The sequence below is a fragment of the Anomaloglossus baeobatrachus genome, chromosome 3 (assembly GCF_048569485.1).
Source record: "Anomaloglossus baeobatrachus isolate aAnoBae1 chromosome 3, aAnoBae1.hap1, whole genome shotgun sequence".
Classification (NCBI taxonomy): Eukaryota; Metazoa; Chordata; class Amphibia; order Anura; family Aromobatidae; genus Anomaloglossus; species Anomaloglossus baeobatrachus.
The window spans coordinates 158,187,506-158,205,749 of NC_134355.1; the positions used below are offsets into that span (position 1 = coordinate 158,187,506).

An 18,244-nucleotide genomic window follows, 5' to 3' on the forward strand; every position below is an offset into this window, starting at 1 on the left:
TAACTTAATCTTTGGAAACCTAAGGCAGTTAAAAGGCAGTGAAAAGACTGAACAAATTAACAGCAAGTTTTTCCATTTAGTATTTCTTTGATGCTTTTTCAAATTGTTTTCAGAGTGGAATCCACCTGTACACCGAATCTTGTAGGGTCTGTGTTGTGGAGAGGTCAGAATTTATTCTTTGGTTTGGTCTAGGGTTCTATAGATTAATAATATGTGCAGTCTGAGTTCTGTATTTGTAAGCTCAGGTGTATTTTGGAGTCTGAATTTATTTTGTGAGTTGATACACACAGCACTTCTGGGGTGGTGCTGAAGTAATGTCCAAAACCGTCTCAAGTAGATGTAGAAACTTGGCACTCAAGATAAATGTGAATAGTGGTCTTTTATTGAGAAGAACTTGTAGGACCAGCACAACCACAGACGTTTCAGTCAAAGACAGTGCATAGGGTCTTCAGAAGGTATAGCAACTTGGCAAACGGCCTACCCAAGTATGATGTGGTGTCCACCGCTGTCTGTGGCAATTAATTTATTTTGTGGTCTGAGTTTGTGGTTTGTTGTGGTGTTTTTGGCTTTTTTACTTTAGACTATGATGGAGTAATTTACCTTGCACTTGTAGTTCATTAGGGTGTGTGTGGTATTGGTGGTCATCACTTATATAAATGGGTAATATCCCACCACTACTTAGAATCTCTCCAATTGTAGAGGATATGGAAACAGCCTACTGTGTTGCATGTTTATCATGTGGGCTGGTATGCTTGTCTCTGAAGGGCCAAATAACCATGTCTGCTTTACCTTACCGGGGGAGTGGGGGGTGGAGCAGGGTCGCAGGAGGCAGGGCTTCCTCTGTATGTAGCCTGTGGTGGCATGAGTAGGGCAATGTTGCGGGCCCTATGCTTGGATAAGGGGTGTACAGGCAACGCGAAGCAGGCGTCATTAATCGCCTGGCAATGGACTTCAGTAAAATGGCACCAGAGGTGGCGCATGCGCAGACTAAGATTTTGGCTGTCTGAGATCTCAGTCTCCTCATGCACAGGATCAATGATGCGCCGCCGCACCCCCTCCTACCAGCATTGCTTCACCCATGCTGCCACCAGCTTTCTGTGACCCCTGCACCCCCTACATTCAGCCTACAAGAAAAACCATAAGACTACAAGACGGACCCCCATTTTTAACATTGAAAATGTATTTATTTATTTTTTCCTCTTCTAAATTTGGGTGCATCTTATAGTCCTAAAAATGGTGTATTAAGTTCCTGGCACTGACTTGGAAGTCGGATGTGTCCAGGCGTCTTACACATGCTGTTCTCATTCCATCTGAACGCTATTTCCATGCATTTCAGTGTGTATGTTTCCCCCCCCCCGTCCCCGAATCAATATTCTGACATATGGTGGTACACGTTAACATAGGGGTCAATGGACAATACATATTTTGTCAATATCCCCCCTCCCCCCCATAAATTGAGTAATATTACCAATATGAATGTCTAGCAGAACGCTTGGCGTGCTTTCACACTGTTCCTCCTCTCCCCGTTCAGTCGTCCAGCCGGGACATCCGTCCGACCCCACCCCCCCTCCGCAAAATGATTCGCATGTACGCACTGATGGTACAAGTGAATAGGGATATTACCGCAGCGAGGAAGCGTCTTTTGACAAAATGTGAATGGACCTTTGTATTCTTACAAAATATTGGTCCTTTAGAACATTAGCGTTGTTAGCCCTTGAAGTCTATGAGGTTGGTCTGGTGCATAATGGGTGTAATATAATTCAAAGCAATGGTAGGCATTTCTTTATTTTTTTCCCCTAAATTGTTTTACAGATTCTGTTGTTTTACATTGGTAAATTAATTCCCCAGCTTTGAAATGATCTTTTGGTGATGTATAAGAAGAATAGGCAAATCTATCATCCCACTGTATTCTTAGGACCAATAAGGTAGAAATGGGTGATTTGGTTTGTCTGTGTAATAAAAAAAAAATATATAATATATTGATATTTATTTAATCCTAACCATGTTCAAAGTGTGTTTTCCCATTGATAACATTTAATCTCAGGATATCAGGCAGGCACTCCCAAGATTAGTGGTGCTAGTGCCATAGGGTGGCGTCCTTAATTGCAAAGGGCAGTGAAGACCATCACTCGTGTAGATTTCTTGCTTTTCTTTATTCCATAAATAGTAGTTATGAATACAAATGATGCATTTCAGCTGCCACTCTGAAGCTTTTCTCAAACTGTTCAAGAGGCTTCAGAGTGAAAGCCGAAACGCATAATTTGTATTCATAACCACTATTTATGGAATGAAAAAAAGCATCAAATCCACGAGTATCTGTCTTCACTGACTATTAACTTTTTTTTTTTTTTTTTTAGAACTTAGCATCAAACACCTCTTTTCAGGAAGGTTGGAGACTTTGGAATACATTTGTTTTGTGGCGTATAATTCGTTATAAATCTAATTTCATAGCAAAAATTTGGTGAAGCTGGAAATATGAATTTTCAAAAAATGTGCTCATATTTATTATTGTGTTGGTCTCACTATAGTTACCATCTATTTTGTGAATGGCTCATTCATGAAATGTAGGAGACAACCCTTTTATTAAATTTCTGGGACAGTAAAACCTGGTGGCCTCCAGAACTTGCAACAATATTACACATAGGAAGATTTGGGGAATGAAGAAACACATGATTAAAGAAATGCTTTATCCACTACATATTCTATTTTATCTCATATAACCACACTTTCCACATTTTTTGCACTGATATAATCAGGTTCGCATCCTATCAACCGATAATACCACTTATATCCTTAAACAAGAATATATATGATGCCAAGCTTCCTTAAAAATACTTTATTTATTTTGAAAAGAATAAAAAACACATAAACAAACAACAAAGGCACAGCAGGGTAGAGAGATACAACTGTGACTCCCACGGATTGGGGGAGGGGTGGGTGGAGATCGAGATAAATCTCTTCAGATATTCATATAGTACTTCATCTCGATCTCCACCCACCCCTCCCCTAATCCGTGGGAGTCAGTTGTATCTCTCTACCCTGCTGTGCCTTTGTTGTTTGTTTATGTGTTTTTTATTCTTTTCAAAATAAATAAAGTATTTTTAAGGAAGTTTGGCATCATATATATTCTTGTTTAAGGATATAAGTGGTATATTCTATTTTATGTAGTAAATATCTCATGTGCATTAATATAAATGTAACAAATGCTGTTGGTATTTTTGTTTTAGGAACAAACTGGTCAATAGAGATAATTAAGCAAATTCTAACTGAAGTACACAACAAAGAACCTACCCTAGACCACGCTATGTTTGAGTTTGGAAAACCAGAAAAATATGAGGTTTGTTACGTTGCATTTCTAATGTTTCCTATAAATATTGTCATTTTAAATTTGGGCACTGCATATAATTAATTAAAACCTTTGTAAGCGCCATAAATTCAAAAACAGCTAATTGTTCATTATGATCAAAAATCATCCATTTCCACTTTCTTTTGCCTAGTTTTATATTTGCGTTATGCTGAATTACTTTGAATTTGGGTTTAGATGACGTTATGCCATTAATAATAAAATAATTATAATTACATTTTTTTAATTTGTTTATTAAACAGAAATATAACAGGTACGAGATAAACACACACATATATATATATATATTAGTACATGTGCATAAGACTGTAATAATTTTGATATTATTAAAGTACATAACCAAGGTACCTGGGGTGTGTAAACACCTAAGCAAGATACAGAGAAAAAAATAAAATAGAACAGATACCAGAGTAACCGCTTCTGCCATTGGGCGCCAACCTAAAAGCATTTAAAAGAAATACTAGTCCATAGTATATTTGCTGTAGCATATCATTGAACAAGAAGCCCAGAAAACAATTACATCTAGGTGGATAGCGTCAACGGAAAGGAGTTCCATATCTCCCAGACTTTGTTATACTTTTCATGGCATCATCTATTATGATACATTGTCCGCTCATAGGGAAGCATTGCATTTACTAACTCTATCCATGCATGCGCAGTTGGGGGAGAATTGTCTATCTACCATAAGGCTATAAAATTTCCTCGCCATAAAAAAGGACTCCCGCAAGAAAATTTTATGGTGATGAGACCAGGTGCCCTCGTCCAAAACTCCAAACAGACAGAGCAGCCGATTGCGAGGTATGGGGGAAGGAGGACAGGGAGGACAGAATCAAAACCACCTCCCACCAAAAGGTGGCAATTACCGGGAATCCCCAGATTATATGGACAAAGTTCACGTCCTCCCCGTGGCACCACAAGCATTCTGACGTCACCCGGTGATGCATCCTAAATAATCTCAGAGGGATTAAATATGCTTAGTGCACTATATATTAGAATCATATTATTGTTAATTGAAGGGGAGACCTTAGTTGGTGATTCCATGACAAGGTTGAAATCCCCCATACACAGCACATAAGCATCTGAATAGTTTAGTATGAAACTGACTGCGCTTTTAATAATCGCTAGGTTGGTAGGGGGAGGATTATAAACACAAATGATGACATATTCTTGAGAATTGATGGTGGCATTTACAACGACAAACCAATCCTCAGGGTCCCTATGAACGATCTTAAGGTCCCAGCGCAAATATTTATGTATCAGGGAGACCCCTCCAGGGTAACTTGTATGAAATGCATGCACAGACCACTGCACCCAAGGTTTTTGTACATATTTAGCTGAGTCCTTAAAGGGGTGGTTCACCCATATTTTTTATTGTCTAGATCGATATTATATTGAGAAACATTGTTTCTCTCAAATACCTTGTGTTGTCAATAGTGCCTGTGAGAGGCGCTATTGCAGACCGCCGCTCCCCGTCCAGTGACGTACCCGTCCAATGCTGCCTCGTCACATCCGTGCAGCCGGCTACATTCTGAGTCCATCTGCTCCCTGCTCCTCCTCCCTCCTCCCTCACAGCGTTCTGCGAGGAGGGAGGGGGGAGCAGGAGACGCGCCGTGCTGTGCTAGGAGGGAGGAGGGAGGGGGGAGCAGGATACGCGCCGTGCTGTGCTAGGAGGGAGGAGGGAGGGAGGGGGGAGCAGGAGATGCGCCGTGCTGTGCTAGGAGGGAGGAGGGAGGGGGGAGCAGGAGACGCGTGGAGGGAGGGGGAGCAGGAGACGCGCCGTGCTGTGCTAGGAGGGAGGGGGGGAGCAGGAGACGCGCCGTGCTGTGCTAGGAGGGAAGGGGGAGCAGGAGAAGCGCCGTGATAGGAGGGAGGAGGGAGGGGGAGCAGGAGACGCGCCGTGCTAGGAGGGAGGAGGAGGGGGGAGCAAATGGGCTGTGACAGGCAGCAGTGAAACACCGCTCACAGCTCAGTCTGGAAGACTGTAGCCGGCTGCACGGATGTGACGTGGCAGCATTGGATGGGTACGTCACTGGACGGGGAACAGCGGTCTGCAATAGCGCCTCTCACAGGCACTATTAACAACACAAGGTATTTGAGAGAAACATTTTTTCTCAATAGAATATCAATCTAGACAATAAAAAATATGGGTGAACCACCCCTTTAATTAAATGCATTTCTGCAATACACCTGGATTACTGTAATTCTTTACTAATTGGTCTCCCTGTTACTAAACTTTCCCCACTCCAATCCAACCTGAATGCCGCAGCCATAATCCTTTTCCTCTCCAACCGCTTCACTGATGCCTCTATGTGCCAGTCATTACACTGGTTGCCTATCCGTTACAGAGTCCAATATAAACTTATCACTCTCACCCACAATTCCACACCGCCCTACATCTAGTCTCTCATCTCTGTCTATCACCCCACCCATGGCCTCCGTTCTTCTAATGACCAAGACTGACATCTTCAATAATTCGAACCTTCAACTCCCATCTTCAAGATTTTTCACGAGCTGCGCCAATGCTCTGGAACACACTTCCAAGAACAATTCAATTCCCAACATTCACACTTTTAAGCGGGTCCTAAAACACATTTCCTTAGATTAGCCTATCACCTCACCTCCTCATAATCTAGTCCCATTCTGGCCTTCATAAATTTTACTTCCAATTCTTGTCCCCGGCATTTTCTGGTTGCATTCCTCTTCATGTAGTTGTGTGTGTGTGTGTGTTTGTTTTTGGTTTTTTTTTAACACTCTGTATGTATAAATTCTTGCTGGGACCGGACCATGCAGCTGGTTCTGAATCCCCTATTAAATCTATGGCCGGACCATATATGACAAGCCCCCCCCCCCACCATTCACCTTTTGTGCCTCCCCTATTTCCTCAGACTGTAAGCTTACGAGCACTGGTATCTGAATTTTATTTTGTAATGTCTCATATTGTCTGTACATGTCCCCTCTGAATTGTACAGCGCTGTGGAATATGTTGGTGCTATATAAATAAAAATTGCGGTTATTATTATTATTATTATTATTATTATTATTATTATTATAGCATCCACAGTGACAGGGAGCTCCATTGTCCAAGTGACTTGGCAGTACAACAAACAGTAGGGAACAACAGAGGAATAAAGTTGCTCTACCTTCCCTGTCGTGGTGAGCAGATATAGCCATTTAAGGCGGAGAAGCTAACAAAAGGGGAATAAAGACCCTTCCCTCTACGTCCGGGGTATAATTGAAGCCACTCAGTAGCCTCATCTGGGATGGAGAAAAATGACTTGCCCTTATGAATAATATGAAAACGAGCAGGGTAGACCATCGAGCATAGGATGTAATGCTCTTTGAGCGACTTTTTGACGTGGAGGAACTGGGTTCTCTGTTTCTAAACATCCACAGAGAAATCATTCAAAATGGAAATCATAGCATGATCATACTTAAGCGGGCAATCATTCTTATGAACCACCATTTGTGCAATCATTGCCTAGTGTATAAGGGCTTTAGGGATTTTTTTTTCATTAATCCTGATTAGAGCTAATCGAACTGGCCAAAACTGGGACCAGCGGATCACTGCTCAATTAAAAAAAAAAAAAAAAAAAAAAAAGTCAATCTGCCCCCGAATCCAATGCCCATATAAGTCAATGGAGACCAGAATCCGGAGATTAAAAATGTTGATGGAAGGGATAGGGGGGTAGGAGCACGCGCGTTATACTCATCCATGCGGTGTCATGGTGGCAAACTCCTTCCGAGTCACACTTTTCCCTTCCGTAGCAGACAATTCAATATTCATTGTTTTGCTCACCCACCGGCGCGTGTAATTGGTTGCAGTTAGGCGCGCCCCCACCCTGAGTGTTAGCGTGTCAGCTGACTGCAACCAATCACAGGCGGCAGGAGGGCCAATGGGTGGGGAAAGCAGTGCAAGCGTCTGGGTCAGTATGGTGAGCGTTCATGTAGACAAACACATGCACGCTACTGTCAAAAGCGTGCGCGGCTGTGTCGGTGATGCGATATCAGACTTGTGCGAGTCCCTTGCAACAAGTGTGACTCCAGCCTAAGAGAAACCGCATGCGGCCTTTTTTTTTTTTTTAATAATTTTAAAAAAACAAAACAAAACTACTTGCTGTCTCCCCTTCCCCATTTTCATCCCCAGCAAAAGTAAAGCCAGCTGGGGGCTGGTATTCTCAGCCCGCAGCCTCCCGGTATTGCTGCATCTATTGGATGTGACAATCCCGGTGCTATACCGGCTCTTCCCAAATTGCCCTGTGCTGTGGCAATTGGGGTAATGAGGGGTTAATAACAGTGCACAGCTGCTACTACACCCTAGGTTAGTGATGGCACAAGCATCTATGAGATAGCTGCATCACTAATCTATAAGTAACAGTAAATACAAACACACAAAAATCCTTTATTTCGAAAAAAAAAATTACAAAAAACGTGCCCTCCTTCACCACTTTATTAATCCCCAACACACCCCTCCAGGTCCGGCATAATCCACACGAGGTCCCACACCGCTTCAGCTCTGCTACATCCCACAGCCAGCGGCCATAGAGAACGACTGCTAGCTGTGCAGACAATGACTGAGCCGCGATGACTGCAGGCAGACACTGTTACAGGCTAGGGGCGCGTCTGCCTGCAACCAATCAGACGAGGACGGCCGGGCACAACATGGAAAGCTGTGTGTATGTGATGAGCCTACTGCGCAGTACAGGAAGTGGATGCGCGACCCGGAAGCAGTTTGCTGCCATGACACAGAGTCTCGGTAAGTATGAAACTCTCGCTTACTTCCTGTTTTGTTTTATTTTCTTTTTAATTCTCGAATCCGGGTCATGCACCCGGAATCCCATGCCCGGGTCCGGCACCCAGGCATCTTTGAAACCGCTTTTACAGTCCAGATCTGCTCAGCCCTAATCCTGATATCTATTTGAGTAAGAATACAGTTTCCACTTTTCATTACCATTTTTGCAATCTCTCTTAGACTTAAACTACTACTTTCTTGAAAGATATAATCTAATATATATTTTCTCTTTTTGATTTTAAGCACCTGAAGAACCAACCTTCTCCAAGAGTATTGTCTTCACATCTGACTTACGAGAATACGCCAAAATCTTTCTTTGAAAAGAAAACAAAGGTAAAGTAGCTGATTGTTCATAGCTATATATAATATAATAATATATAATATAAATTCACTTAATAAACATCTAAGGGTATGTGCGCACGTGTGCGTATTATGACTCGCCCACCCCAGGGCTGTGGGACACCCGGTGCCGGGCCGGACTAGTCCGGTGGTAGTCAGTGGTGGCTGGGCCCGGCTCCGTGGCCCTGGTGGGTGTCAGTAGTTTATGTGGCTCGCTTGTTAATGGTTGTGTTCGTGACGCCACCTGTGGTATGCGGCTATTAAGCCGCCGCTGCTGTGTGAGGCCTCCGGGATGATGTTATAGCAGCAATGGTAGTACTGCTCCCCACAGGTGGAGCAATGCCCGGGGCACAGTTGGTGCTTGTGAGTGTCTATGCAGATGGAATAACAGAGGCAACTCCAAGGGTGCAGTTCAAGTTCTTTACTCACAGTTCTTGTCAGGGTAGCAGGACCCTCGGACTGCTGGGACCACTGTCAGGGACCTCCGCCTTCTGGGTGATTCAGAGCGTGAAATCCGGTACCCTCCTCTTAGTGTTCTCTGCTGTCTTCACTAGCCTTGCCTTAGTTAGGATGGACCTGGCTTGGCCTCCATTACAGCCTCCAGGCTGGGGGGTCACCTGTCGGCTGATTACCCCCTTTCTGAAGGTCTGCTCTGGGTTCTGGCCCTGGGAGCTTGCAACGTCCCTGGGCCTCGGTTTTTACTGTTTGGAGATTGTCTTTTCACTCCTCCAGTCTCTAGGGACCGTCCCCTGTCGCAGCTAATCACTCCACCGATGTCACTGTGGACCAGGCCACCGCAGCCTGCAACTACTCGTAGCGCCTCTGGGCCCTCGGCTTCGGTACCCAACAAGGACTGCTCGTGGTACCTACAGGACTACCCGCGGCCCTGCGACCCTTTCTTTCCTTCTCTGCGTGGTGTCACCTGGACCTCTGGGTCCCAGGTTCTTCACCAGGAAGCGTCTCCTTCAGTTCCTCTGCTCCTGACTGACTTGGAGCCTTTCTTTCCTTCTTTCTTTCTTTCTTTCTTTCTTTCTTTCTTTCTTTCTTTCTTTCCTCCTTGCCTGCCTCCAGCAGGCCTCCTCCTCCCTCCTTGCTCTCGTTCTTCTTCTCCAACTACATGCTGGCTCCTCACTCTTTCACTCCCTGAGGTAAACTGAAACTAACTTGACCTTCCTTTCTCTATCTGCTCTCTGGTGGCTCCTCCCACCTCCCCAGTTGCTAAGCTACCACCCTATGGGAGCAGGGATGGGTCTTACAGCCCCTCTCAGCATGCAGCATGGGAGGGTTGCCTGCCACTTTCCCTGGTCCTGTGTGTCCCTAGCAATGGGTGTAGTGTGAATTTACCAGGGGACCGGAGTTCACTCTCTTCCTCTCCCAGAATGGGGCATCACACCGCTGATGGGGTGCAATGACCTGTGGCGACGGAAGCCTCAGGGGCGCCACAATTACATGCAGTTACGCTGCGTTCTGCACCGCAGCGTAACTGCATGCGTCCTGCGTTCCCTGCACAATCTATGGAGATTGTGCAGGGGCCGTGCGCACGTGGCATGTTAGAACGCAGCGATTCGGCTGCTTGCCGAATCGCTGCGTTCTAAGAAGTGACATGTCACTTCTTTCGTGCGTTCTGCATGCTGTCTATAGGGAGAGGCAGCATGCAGAGCGCACGAATCTGCCGGCACCATGCGCTTCAGAACGCAGCTTTTCAGCTGCGCTCTGAAGCGCACATTTTCGGTGCGGTGCAGAGCGCACACTTGCGCACATAGCCTAAAAGTGAAAAAAGAATAAGCATTAAAAGAAACCCTTGTATTTAAAGGGGATTTCCAGCTATAAACTGTGTAAAAGTACCAGATAATACTACTCTCAGGTCCCATGCCATCTTTTCACTGCTGCCCTGGTCTCTGTGTATTGGCTGAAGCGGTCAAATTATCACTACAGTGCACATCACTGCTGCAGCCAACCACTTGAGCTCAGCAACTCATTCTGTCTACACTGCCACAGTTGCTAAGCTCAGTGATTGGCTGCAGTGTTGATGTTTGCTGTAGTCAAGATGTCGCTGATGAAGCCAGTAAGCAGAGACCGGAACTGTAGCAGAGAGGTGGTGTTTTTCTTTAAGGGGGGGGATTGTGAGTACAATTTGAATTTTAGTGGGATTGTCCAAGCAAAAAACCTTTGTCCAAAGGATGATAGATGTATGGGGGGGAAAACCTCATTAATATTCTCCAGCCCTCCTGATTTCTTTTGTTGATGTCTGTGATTGGCTGCAGTGGTCAGGTGAGTTGAACAGCATACCATTGGATGTTTTATAACGTGCCACTCAAAGTCGACTTACTGGTACAGCTGTAAGAAGTGGTAAAATCCCTGCAGTACTGAATGTTGATACAATATGTGATGTAAAGTGTAAAATGTTCCTGTATAGTAAAATGGTATAATGCTAGCTTAAGGTAATTTGAGTATTAGGCTATGTGCGCACTAGAAATGTGAAGTTTCTCAAGAAAATTTCTTGAGAAACTTCTGGGAGTGAAAGATTTCCGGACCTCCGGAAAAAATCCGCACCAAATCCGCATGCGGATTTGCCGCGGATTAGCCGCGAATTTGCCACGATTTTCCCGCGGGTGGTTCCCTGCGGATTTTGCAGGCTGTACTGCCGAAATCCGCAGGGTACCTGTGGAAAAGAATTGACATGCTCATTTTCTCAAGAAATTTTCTCGAGAAATTCTTCTCAAGGAAATTTCTTGAGAAAAATCCGCACAGTGCGCACAGCTATTTTTTTTTTTTCTCATAGAATTTGCTGGGAAATGTCTGCACAAAGATTGCAGACATTTCTCAAGAAATTTCCGCGGCAAATCCGCGGGTAAAGCCGCGGGTAAAACGAACTAGTGCGCACAGAGCCTTAGGGTATTGTATAAGATAGGTTGTCCGGCAACCGACTGCAGGACAAGTGACCTTTGCCAGTTGGGATTAGCCCTTGAGGGAGAAGCTAGTGCTCAGAAAAAGGACAAACTCCATCTTGTAATTCAGTAACTGATAATTAATTAATCAAGAACAATCAACCATGCAAGCACTAATAACTATAGTCATAAATACACATAAATAGTGGGTATGTATAAAGTGCAAGGGTGAAGGATGAACATATAACCCTACAGAATAGAGAATATGACCAATAACAAGGAAAAAAAACAAGAGTGTCTTTACAATAGAAACTACTAGAAACCAAAAAAATTGTAAAATGTATGTCTGTGGTCTGAAATTTTTTTTTTTATATATATATTTTTTTTCTTTTTTTTTTTTACATTTTATTTTTTTTTTGTTTCAAGTAATTTCCATATGATTAAAATTGTCCAGATGCAATTTTTCAATTAACGTGTTTTACATATTTAATGTTTGTATTATACCAACTATCCTTGTGTAAAATGGTGATTTGTGTTCTCTGAAACTGTTCTGTCTCACAGCCCCTTTTTTTTTTTTTTTTTTTTTTTTTTTTTTTTTTTTTCCCAAAATTGAAGGGGCAGTGCTTTAAGATGCCTGCTCCCTATTTATACTTAGCTATCTACACGTCCTTGTATATGTGAACTTCCTGAAGAAGGTGGGTTCTCTCTGAAACGCATAGTAATAAATCACTATTGACCTACTTATGGATGTTTCTCTGACTGCGGCAATCATACCCATTCTTCTTCTCCTGGTGTTTGCTGTTACATTCGTGGGGCTGCTGCAGCCGTCATTTCCAGTTGGTTGTGACTCCCACAACTTGCTAAGGCTACTTTCACACATCAGTTTTTTGGCATAAGACACAATCCGGCGTGTGCCTGATGCAACGGATCCTGCGCAAAATATGCAAAAACGGATGCGCCTGATTTCCCCCCCCCCCCCTTTTTTTTTTTTTTTTCTACAGACCTGGTAAACCTGATCCGGCGCATCAGTTTTTGCATCTGTTTCGTCCGTTTTTTTGCTGGATCCGTTTTTTTACAATAGATTGGAGCATGCTCAGTTTATAAAATTGGATCCGGCGGCCGCATCCGTTTTTTGCCGCATTACGCCGGATCCGGAGCGATGCGTTTCTTTTGTCAGACGGAAAAACATTACAAGAGACGTTCCGGCCGCCGCATTGGCCAATTACTAGAGTTGAGCGCGGTTCGAGGTTCGTGGTTCTCCAGTTCTAGGCTCGAGTGATTTTGGGGCCTGTTCTAGATCGAACTAGAACTCGAGCTTTTTGCAAAAGCTCGATAGTTCTAGAAACGTTCGAGAACGGTTCTAGCAGCAAAAAGCAGGGCTTTTTACAGCTACAGTGTGCAGGAGCCATCGCTGGCAGCCTGCCACAAGCTGGTAACCAAGATAAACATCGGGTATCCAACCAAAGCGCTTTGGTTAGTAACCCGATGTTTATCCTAGTTACGTGCAGGAAGCCCACACTTCCCCGCTCAGCTCGCTCCGCCCCCTCCTGCCCGCGGCATGTACACACTCTCACACACACACACACATACACATACACACACATACACATACACATACACACACACTCTGCACACATGGTCCTGCTCGGCTTACCTGCGGTGATGAAGTCCCGCCATCCCGACCTCTGCGCTGTCACTGTCCTCCATGGCCGCCGCTTGTCACATCCCTTCTCTCGCTTCCGACCCGAGACTGACTAGCGGTGACGTCACGGGCCTCTCGCGAGACTTGGTGTGAAGGCTCCGGTCATTGAACTCAGTGACAGGGGCTGTCGGCAGTGCTGGAGATCAGCGCAGGTAATGTACCTCGCTGACAGCAGCACTTGTCATCCCCCTGCAGTGACCTGGGCTGACCCATTGATGTTAGCTCAGGTCACTGCATTGCTCTCCCACCCAATGGGGAACATCCTGCTCTTCATTGACTGGGACAGTGTGGATCGTCATGGCAACCCCTTGGATTACAGCAGACCTGGATTTGTTTTTCATTCTAATAAATTGGTTAAAGAGGGAATGTATTGGGGAGTGTTTTTTCAAATAAAAATGTGTTTGTCGTCTATTTGTTTTTTATTACTGACTGGGTTGGTGATGTCGGGTATCTGATAGACGCCTGACCTCACCAACCCCAGGGCTTGATACCAGGTGACATTACACATCTGGTATTAACCCCATATATTACCCCGTTTGCCACCGCACCAGGGCGCGGGATGAGCTGGGGCGAAGCACCAGGATTGGCGCATCTAATGGATGCGCCACTTCTGGGGCGGCTGCGGCCTGCTATTTTTAGGCTGGGGAGAGTCCAATAACCATGGACCTCCCTAGTCTGAGAATATCAGGCCCCAGCTGTCTGCTTTACCTTGGCTGGTGATCCAATTTTGGGGGACCCCTACGTGTTTTTTTTTTTTAATTATTTATTTAATTTAAAATAACAGCGTGGGGTGCCCTCAGTTTTGGATTACCAGCCAAGGTGAGGTTGCCAGCTGTGGTCTGCAGGCTGCAGCCGTCTGCTTTACCCTAGCTGGCTACAAAACTAGGGGGAACCCTACGTCATTTTTTTTTTCATTTTTTTGGCTAAATAAAAAGCTAAGCACCCCTTAGTGCCACATGAAAGGCACCAAAGGGTGCTCCACTTTTTCTCCACTTTTTCTCCACTTTTTCTCCACTTTTTCTCCACTTTTTCTCCGTTCTTTTTCTATGGTTGGTCTACCCATTAGCTCTGCCATGCATAGTGTAGCTCTACACCTACTGCACATGTTACTTTATGATTGACATCTCTTTCGTACCAGAGCTGTCTAAGCCTACTCTGACCCCATATTTGTCATTACTATATTGTCCTTGTACTGTATTATGACATTTGTATCATGTGTTTCATTTCTTGCTGTGTTGCAATTTTTTTGCTGCATCCCAATTGTACCTCTACATTGTTCGAGTTTGTTATTGTTCTCTCACTCTTATGTGATACTGATTATTGTCATTTTTCATGATTACATGCAGATAAGTCCAATCTGACGAAGGCTCAGGCCGAAATGTCATTTGTAACTTGTTTTGGACAAAAACATATATGCTTATGAAAACATTTTTTTTCTTAATACGGACCAATAAAGAGTGATTTTGCATTACTATCCGTTGTGACTTTCTGACTTAGTCTGGGAGATTTAGAGTGCCGAGGTTACTCACTAATTTTATCTATTATTACCTCTGAGCACCTATATACCAGTGAGCAGAGCTTCTTCTACAGTAGTTCTCCTGATTAGGCATGCCCTTACCTCATGAGCAGGGCATTGCAGCTTTGGTAGCAACCATTACGACATGGACTCTGCTGCTGTGGACCCGAGAAGAGTGAGTGCAGATTCATTGCACCCACACTCCTCACATGAAGGGTCCGCACTCCTAGAAAATGGGGGATACGTTCCCTGAGTGTCTCCCCCCCATATTCTAGACGGTCCAGAGTCGTCGTGGGACCCCTTTATTTTTTTTCTTACAATAAATTGGTGAAAGACAAAATGTTTTGGGGACTGTTTTTTCAAATTTCTTTTGTCGATTTTTTTTTTTTTTTTTTTTTTTTTTTTTTTTTTTTGTTAGTACTGACAGTTTATGATGTTGGGTATCTAATAGACGCCATGACATCACAAACTGCTGGGCTTGATCTCAGGTTACTTTACAGCTAGTATCAACCCAATTTATTACCCCGTTTGCCACTGCACCAGGGCACGGGATGAGCTGGGGTGAAGCGCCAGGATTGGCGCATCTAGTGGATGCGCCACGTCTGGGGTGCCTGCGGCCTGCTATTTTTAGGCTGTGAAGGCCCAATAACTATGGACCTTCCCACCCTGAGAATACCAGACCACAGCTGTCCGCTTTACCTTGGCTGGTGATCCAATTTGGGGGGGACCCTACTTTTATTGTGTAATTATTAATATTTATAAAATAATTATAAAAAAGAGCCTGATGGGACCTCCACATTGGATCCCCAACCACGGTAAAGCTGCCAGCTGTGGTTTTCAGGCTACAGCCATCTGCTTTACCCTAGCTGGCTATCAAAAATGGGGGGACCCAACGTCATTTTTTTTTTTAACTATTTTTTAAATAGAAAAAATTAATGGGCTTCCCTGTATTTTGATTGCCAACCAAGGTAACGGCAGGCAGATGGGGGTGGCAACCCATAGCTGTCTGCTTTATCTGCGCTGAGAATCAAAAATACCGCGGAGCGCTACGTCATTTTTTTAAGGATTTATTTTTACAGCACTGTGATGTCCAGCAATCAAAATACAGGGAAGCCCATTTTATTTTTAGTTATTTAAATAAATAATTAAAAAAAATATATATGGGCTCCCGCTGCATTTTTTTTGTATTGCTAGCTAAGGGTAATCCAAGCAGCTACTGGCTGCTAACCCCCACTGCTTGGTGTTACCTACACTGGCAATGGAAAATCCAGGGAAGCATTTTTTTTATTTTTTTCGCCAAAAAACTACAAAAAAAGGACGTGAGCTTCGCCATATTTTTGTATGCTAGCCAGGTATAGCAGGCAGGTGCTGGAAGAGTTGGATACAGCGCCAGAAGATGGCGCTTCTATGAAAATGCCATTTTCTGAGGCGGCTGCAGACTGCAATTCGCAGCAGTGGGGCCCAGAAAGCTCAGGCCAACCTGTGCTGCGGATTCCAATCCCCAGCTGCCTAGTTGTACCTGGCTGGACACAAAAATGGGGCGAAGCCTACGTCATTTGTTTTCTAATTATTTCATGAAATTCATGAAATAATAAAAAAAGGGCTTCCCTTTATTTTTGGTTCCCAGCCGGGTACAAATAGGCAACTGGGGGTTGGGGGCAGCCGTACCTGCCTGCTGTACCTGGCTAGCATACAAAAATATGGCGAAGCCTACATAATTTTTTCAGGGGGCAAAAAACTTCTGCATACAGTCCTGGATGGAGTATGCTGATCCTTGTAGTTCTGCAGCTGCTGTCTGTCTGTATGGAGAAGAGCAGACAGCAGCTGCAGAACTACAAGGCTCAGCATACTCCATCCAGGACTGTATGCAGAATTTTTCTGCCCACCAAAAAAATGACGTGGGCTTCGCCATATTTTTGTATGCTAGCCAGGTACAGCAGGAAGCCACGGGCTGCCTCCAACCCCCAGTTGCCTATTTGTACCCGGCTGGGAACCAAAAATATAGGGAAGCCCGTTTTTTTTTAATTATTTCACTTATTTCATGAAATAATTAAAAAACAAATGACGTGGGCTTCGCCCCATTTTTGTGTCCAGCCGGGTACAACTAGGCAGCTGGGGATTGGAATCCGCAGCACAGGTTAGCCCGAGGTTTCTGGGCGCCTCTGCTGCGGATTTCAGTCCGCAGCCGTCCCAGAAAATGGCGCTCTCATAGAAGCGCCATCATCTGGCGCTGTATCCAACTCTTCCAACAGCCCTGGAGCCGGGTGGCTTGTTGGGTAATCATGAGTTAATACTGGCTTTGTTTTACTAGCCAGTATTAAGCCAGAGATTCTTAATGTCAGGCACGTTTGACCCGGCCATTAAGAATCTCCAATAAAGGGTTAAAAAAAAGACACCACACAGAGAAAAAATACTTTAATAGAAATAAATACACAGACACATTAGAGACTCCATCTTTATTACCCCCTGTCAGCCCTCCACGATCCTGCTCTTCTGTCTTATTTCTAGTGTAGTAGTAGTGACGATTGTAGTGAGGAAGGATGAGGTGCACCAGCTCATCACTTGGGGCTGGGGAACCTCATCCTCACTACAATGCTCACTACAATCGTGCAGCCTTCACTCCGTGAGTAACAGCGGTAACAGTGCAGCCTTCACTCACCGGTAACAGCGGTAACGCTGACAGACGCGTTACCATAGCAATGGTGCTCTCGGAGCCGCGGTTAGCGGTGACGTCACCGCTAACTGCGTTGCTATGGCAACGGTGATCTCCGTTAGGGACCGGCTGACACAGCTGGTCATTAACGGAATGGGGAGTCGACCGTGTGCTAGAGCATGTCGCCGGTACACGGCGATACACATATGTGCACCGTGTACCGGAGAGATGCACTCGCAGGTCCTACATGACGTGTCATAGTCATGTGACCAGTCTGTAGCCAATGAGATAATAGCCACGTGACTGGTCACATGGCTATTTTGACGTCACGATAGGTCCTGCATCTCTGCTGGCAGTGCTGGTCACGGGGAGGATTCAGCGATCATCGGATGGAATAGCGGCAGGAGACAGAGTGCAGAAGGGATCGCGGGGACCGGTAAGTGTTATGGCAATGTTTATTAACTGTTTGTGTACATTTATCATGCATTTTTATATGTTTGTGATTGCCTCCCATTACAGCCTATTGGTTCGAGTTCGGTTCGTCGAACGTTCGACGAACCGAACTTGAACGGGACCCCCGTTCGGCGAACCGACCTCGAGCCGAACCGGGACCAGTTCGCTCATCTCTACCAATTACGACGGATCTGGCAAAAGCCGGATGCAACGCAAGGCCATCAGGCACAATCCGGCGCTAATACAAGTCAATAGGGATAAAACGGATCCGGCACCGGATCAGTTTTATCCGTTTTTTTGGTTTTTTTTTTCCGGATTGTGCCTGATGGAGAAAAAAAACTGATTTCTGAAAGTAACCTAAGGTGAGCATTTCAAACTTTTTCTTCAATTATCCTTCTTGGATAAAACCCCAGATTGTGCTTTTTGTCCTCCAGATTACTGCAAGTGGACAGGCAGGCAATGCCAATAAAACCCATCAGAGGACATAAAATGATGTGTCCATCGGGGGTAAACCAATCATAGCATGTGCCTAAAAGAGAA

The 18,244-nt window shown here is 44.7% G+C and overlaps 1 protein-coding gene across 1 annotated transcript in view; it reads left to right on the forward strand.

Moving 5' to 3' along the window:
- Positions 1-18,244, forward strand: part of LOC142296212 (sulfotransferase 6B1-like) — a 78,300-nt gene that overhangs the window by 3,679 nt on the left and 56,377 nt on the right. Inside the window, exons 2-3 of the mRNA XM_075339541.1 lie at positions 3,228-3,337; positions 8,397-8,486. Coding sequence (XP_075195656.1) covers positions 3,228-3,337; positions 8,397-8,486 — 200 coding nt within the window. The remainder of the gene's footprint in view (positions 1-3,227; positions 3,338-8,396; positions 8,487-18,244) is intronic.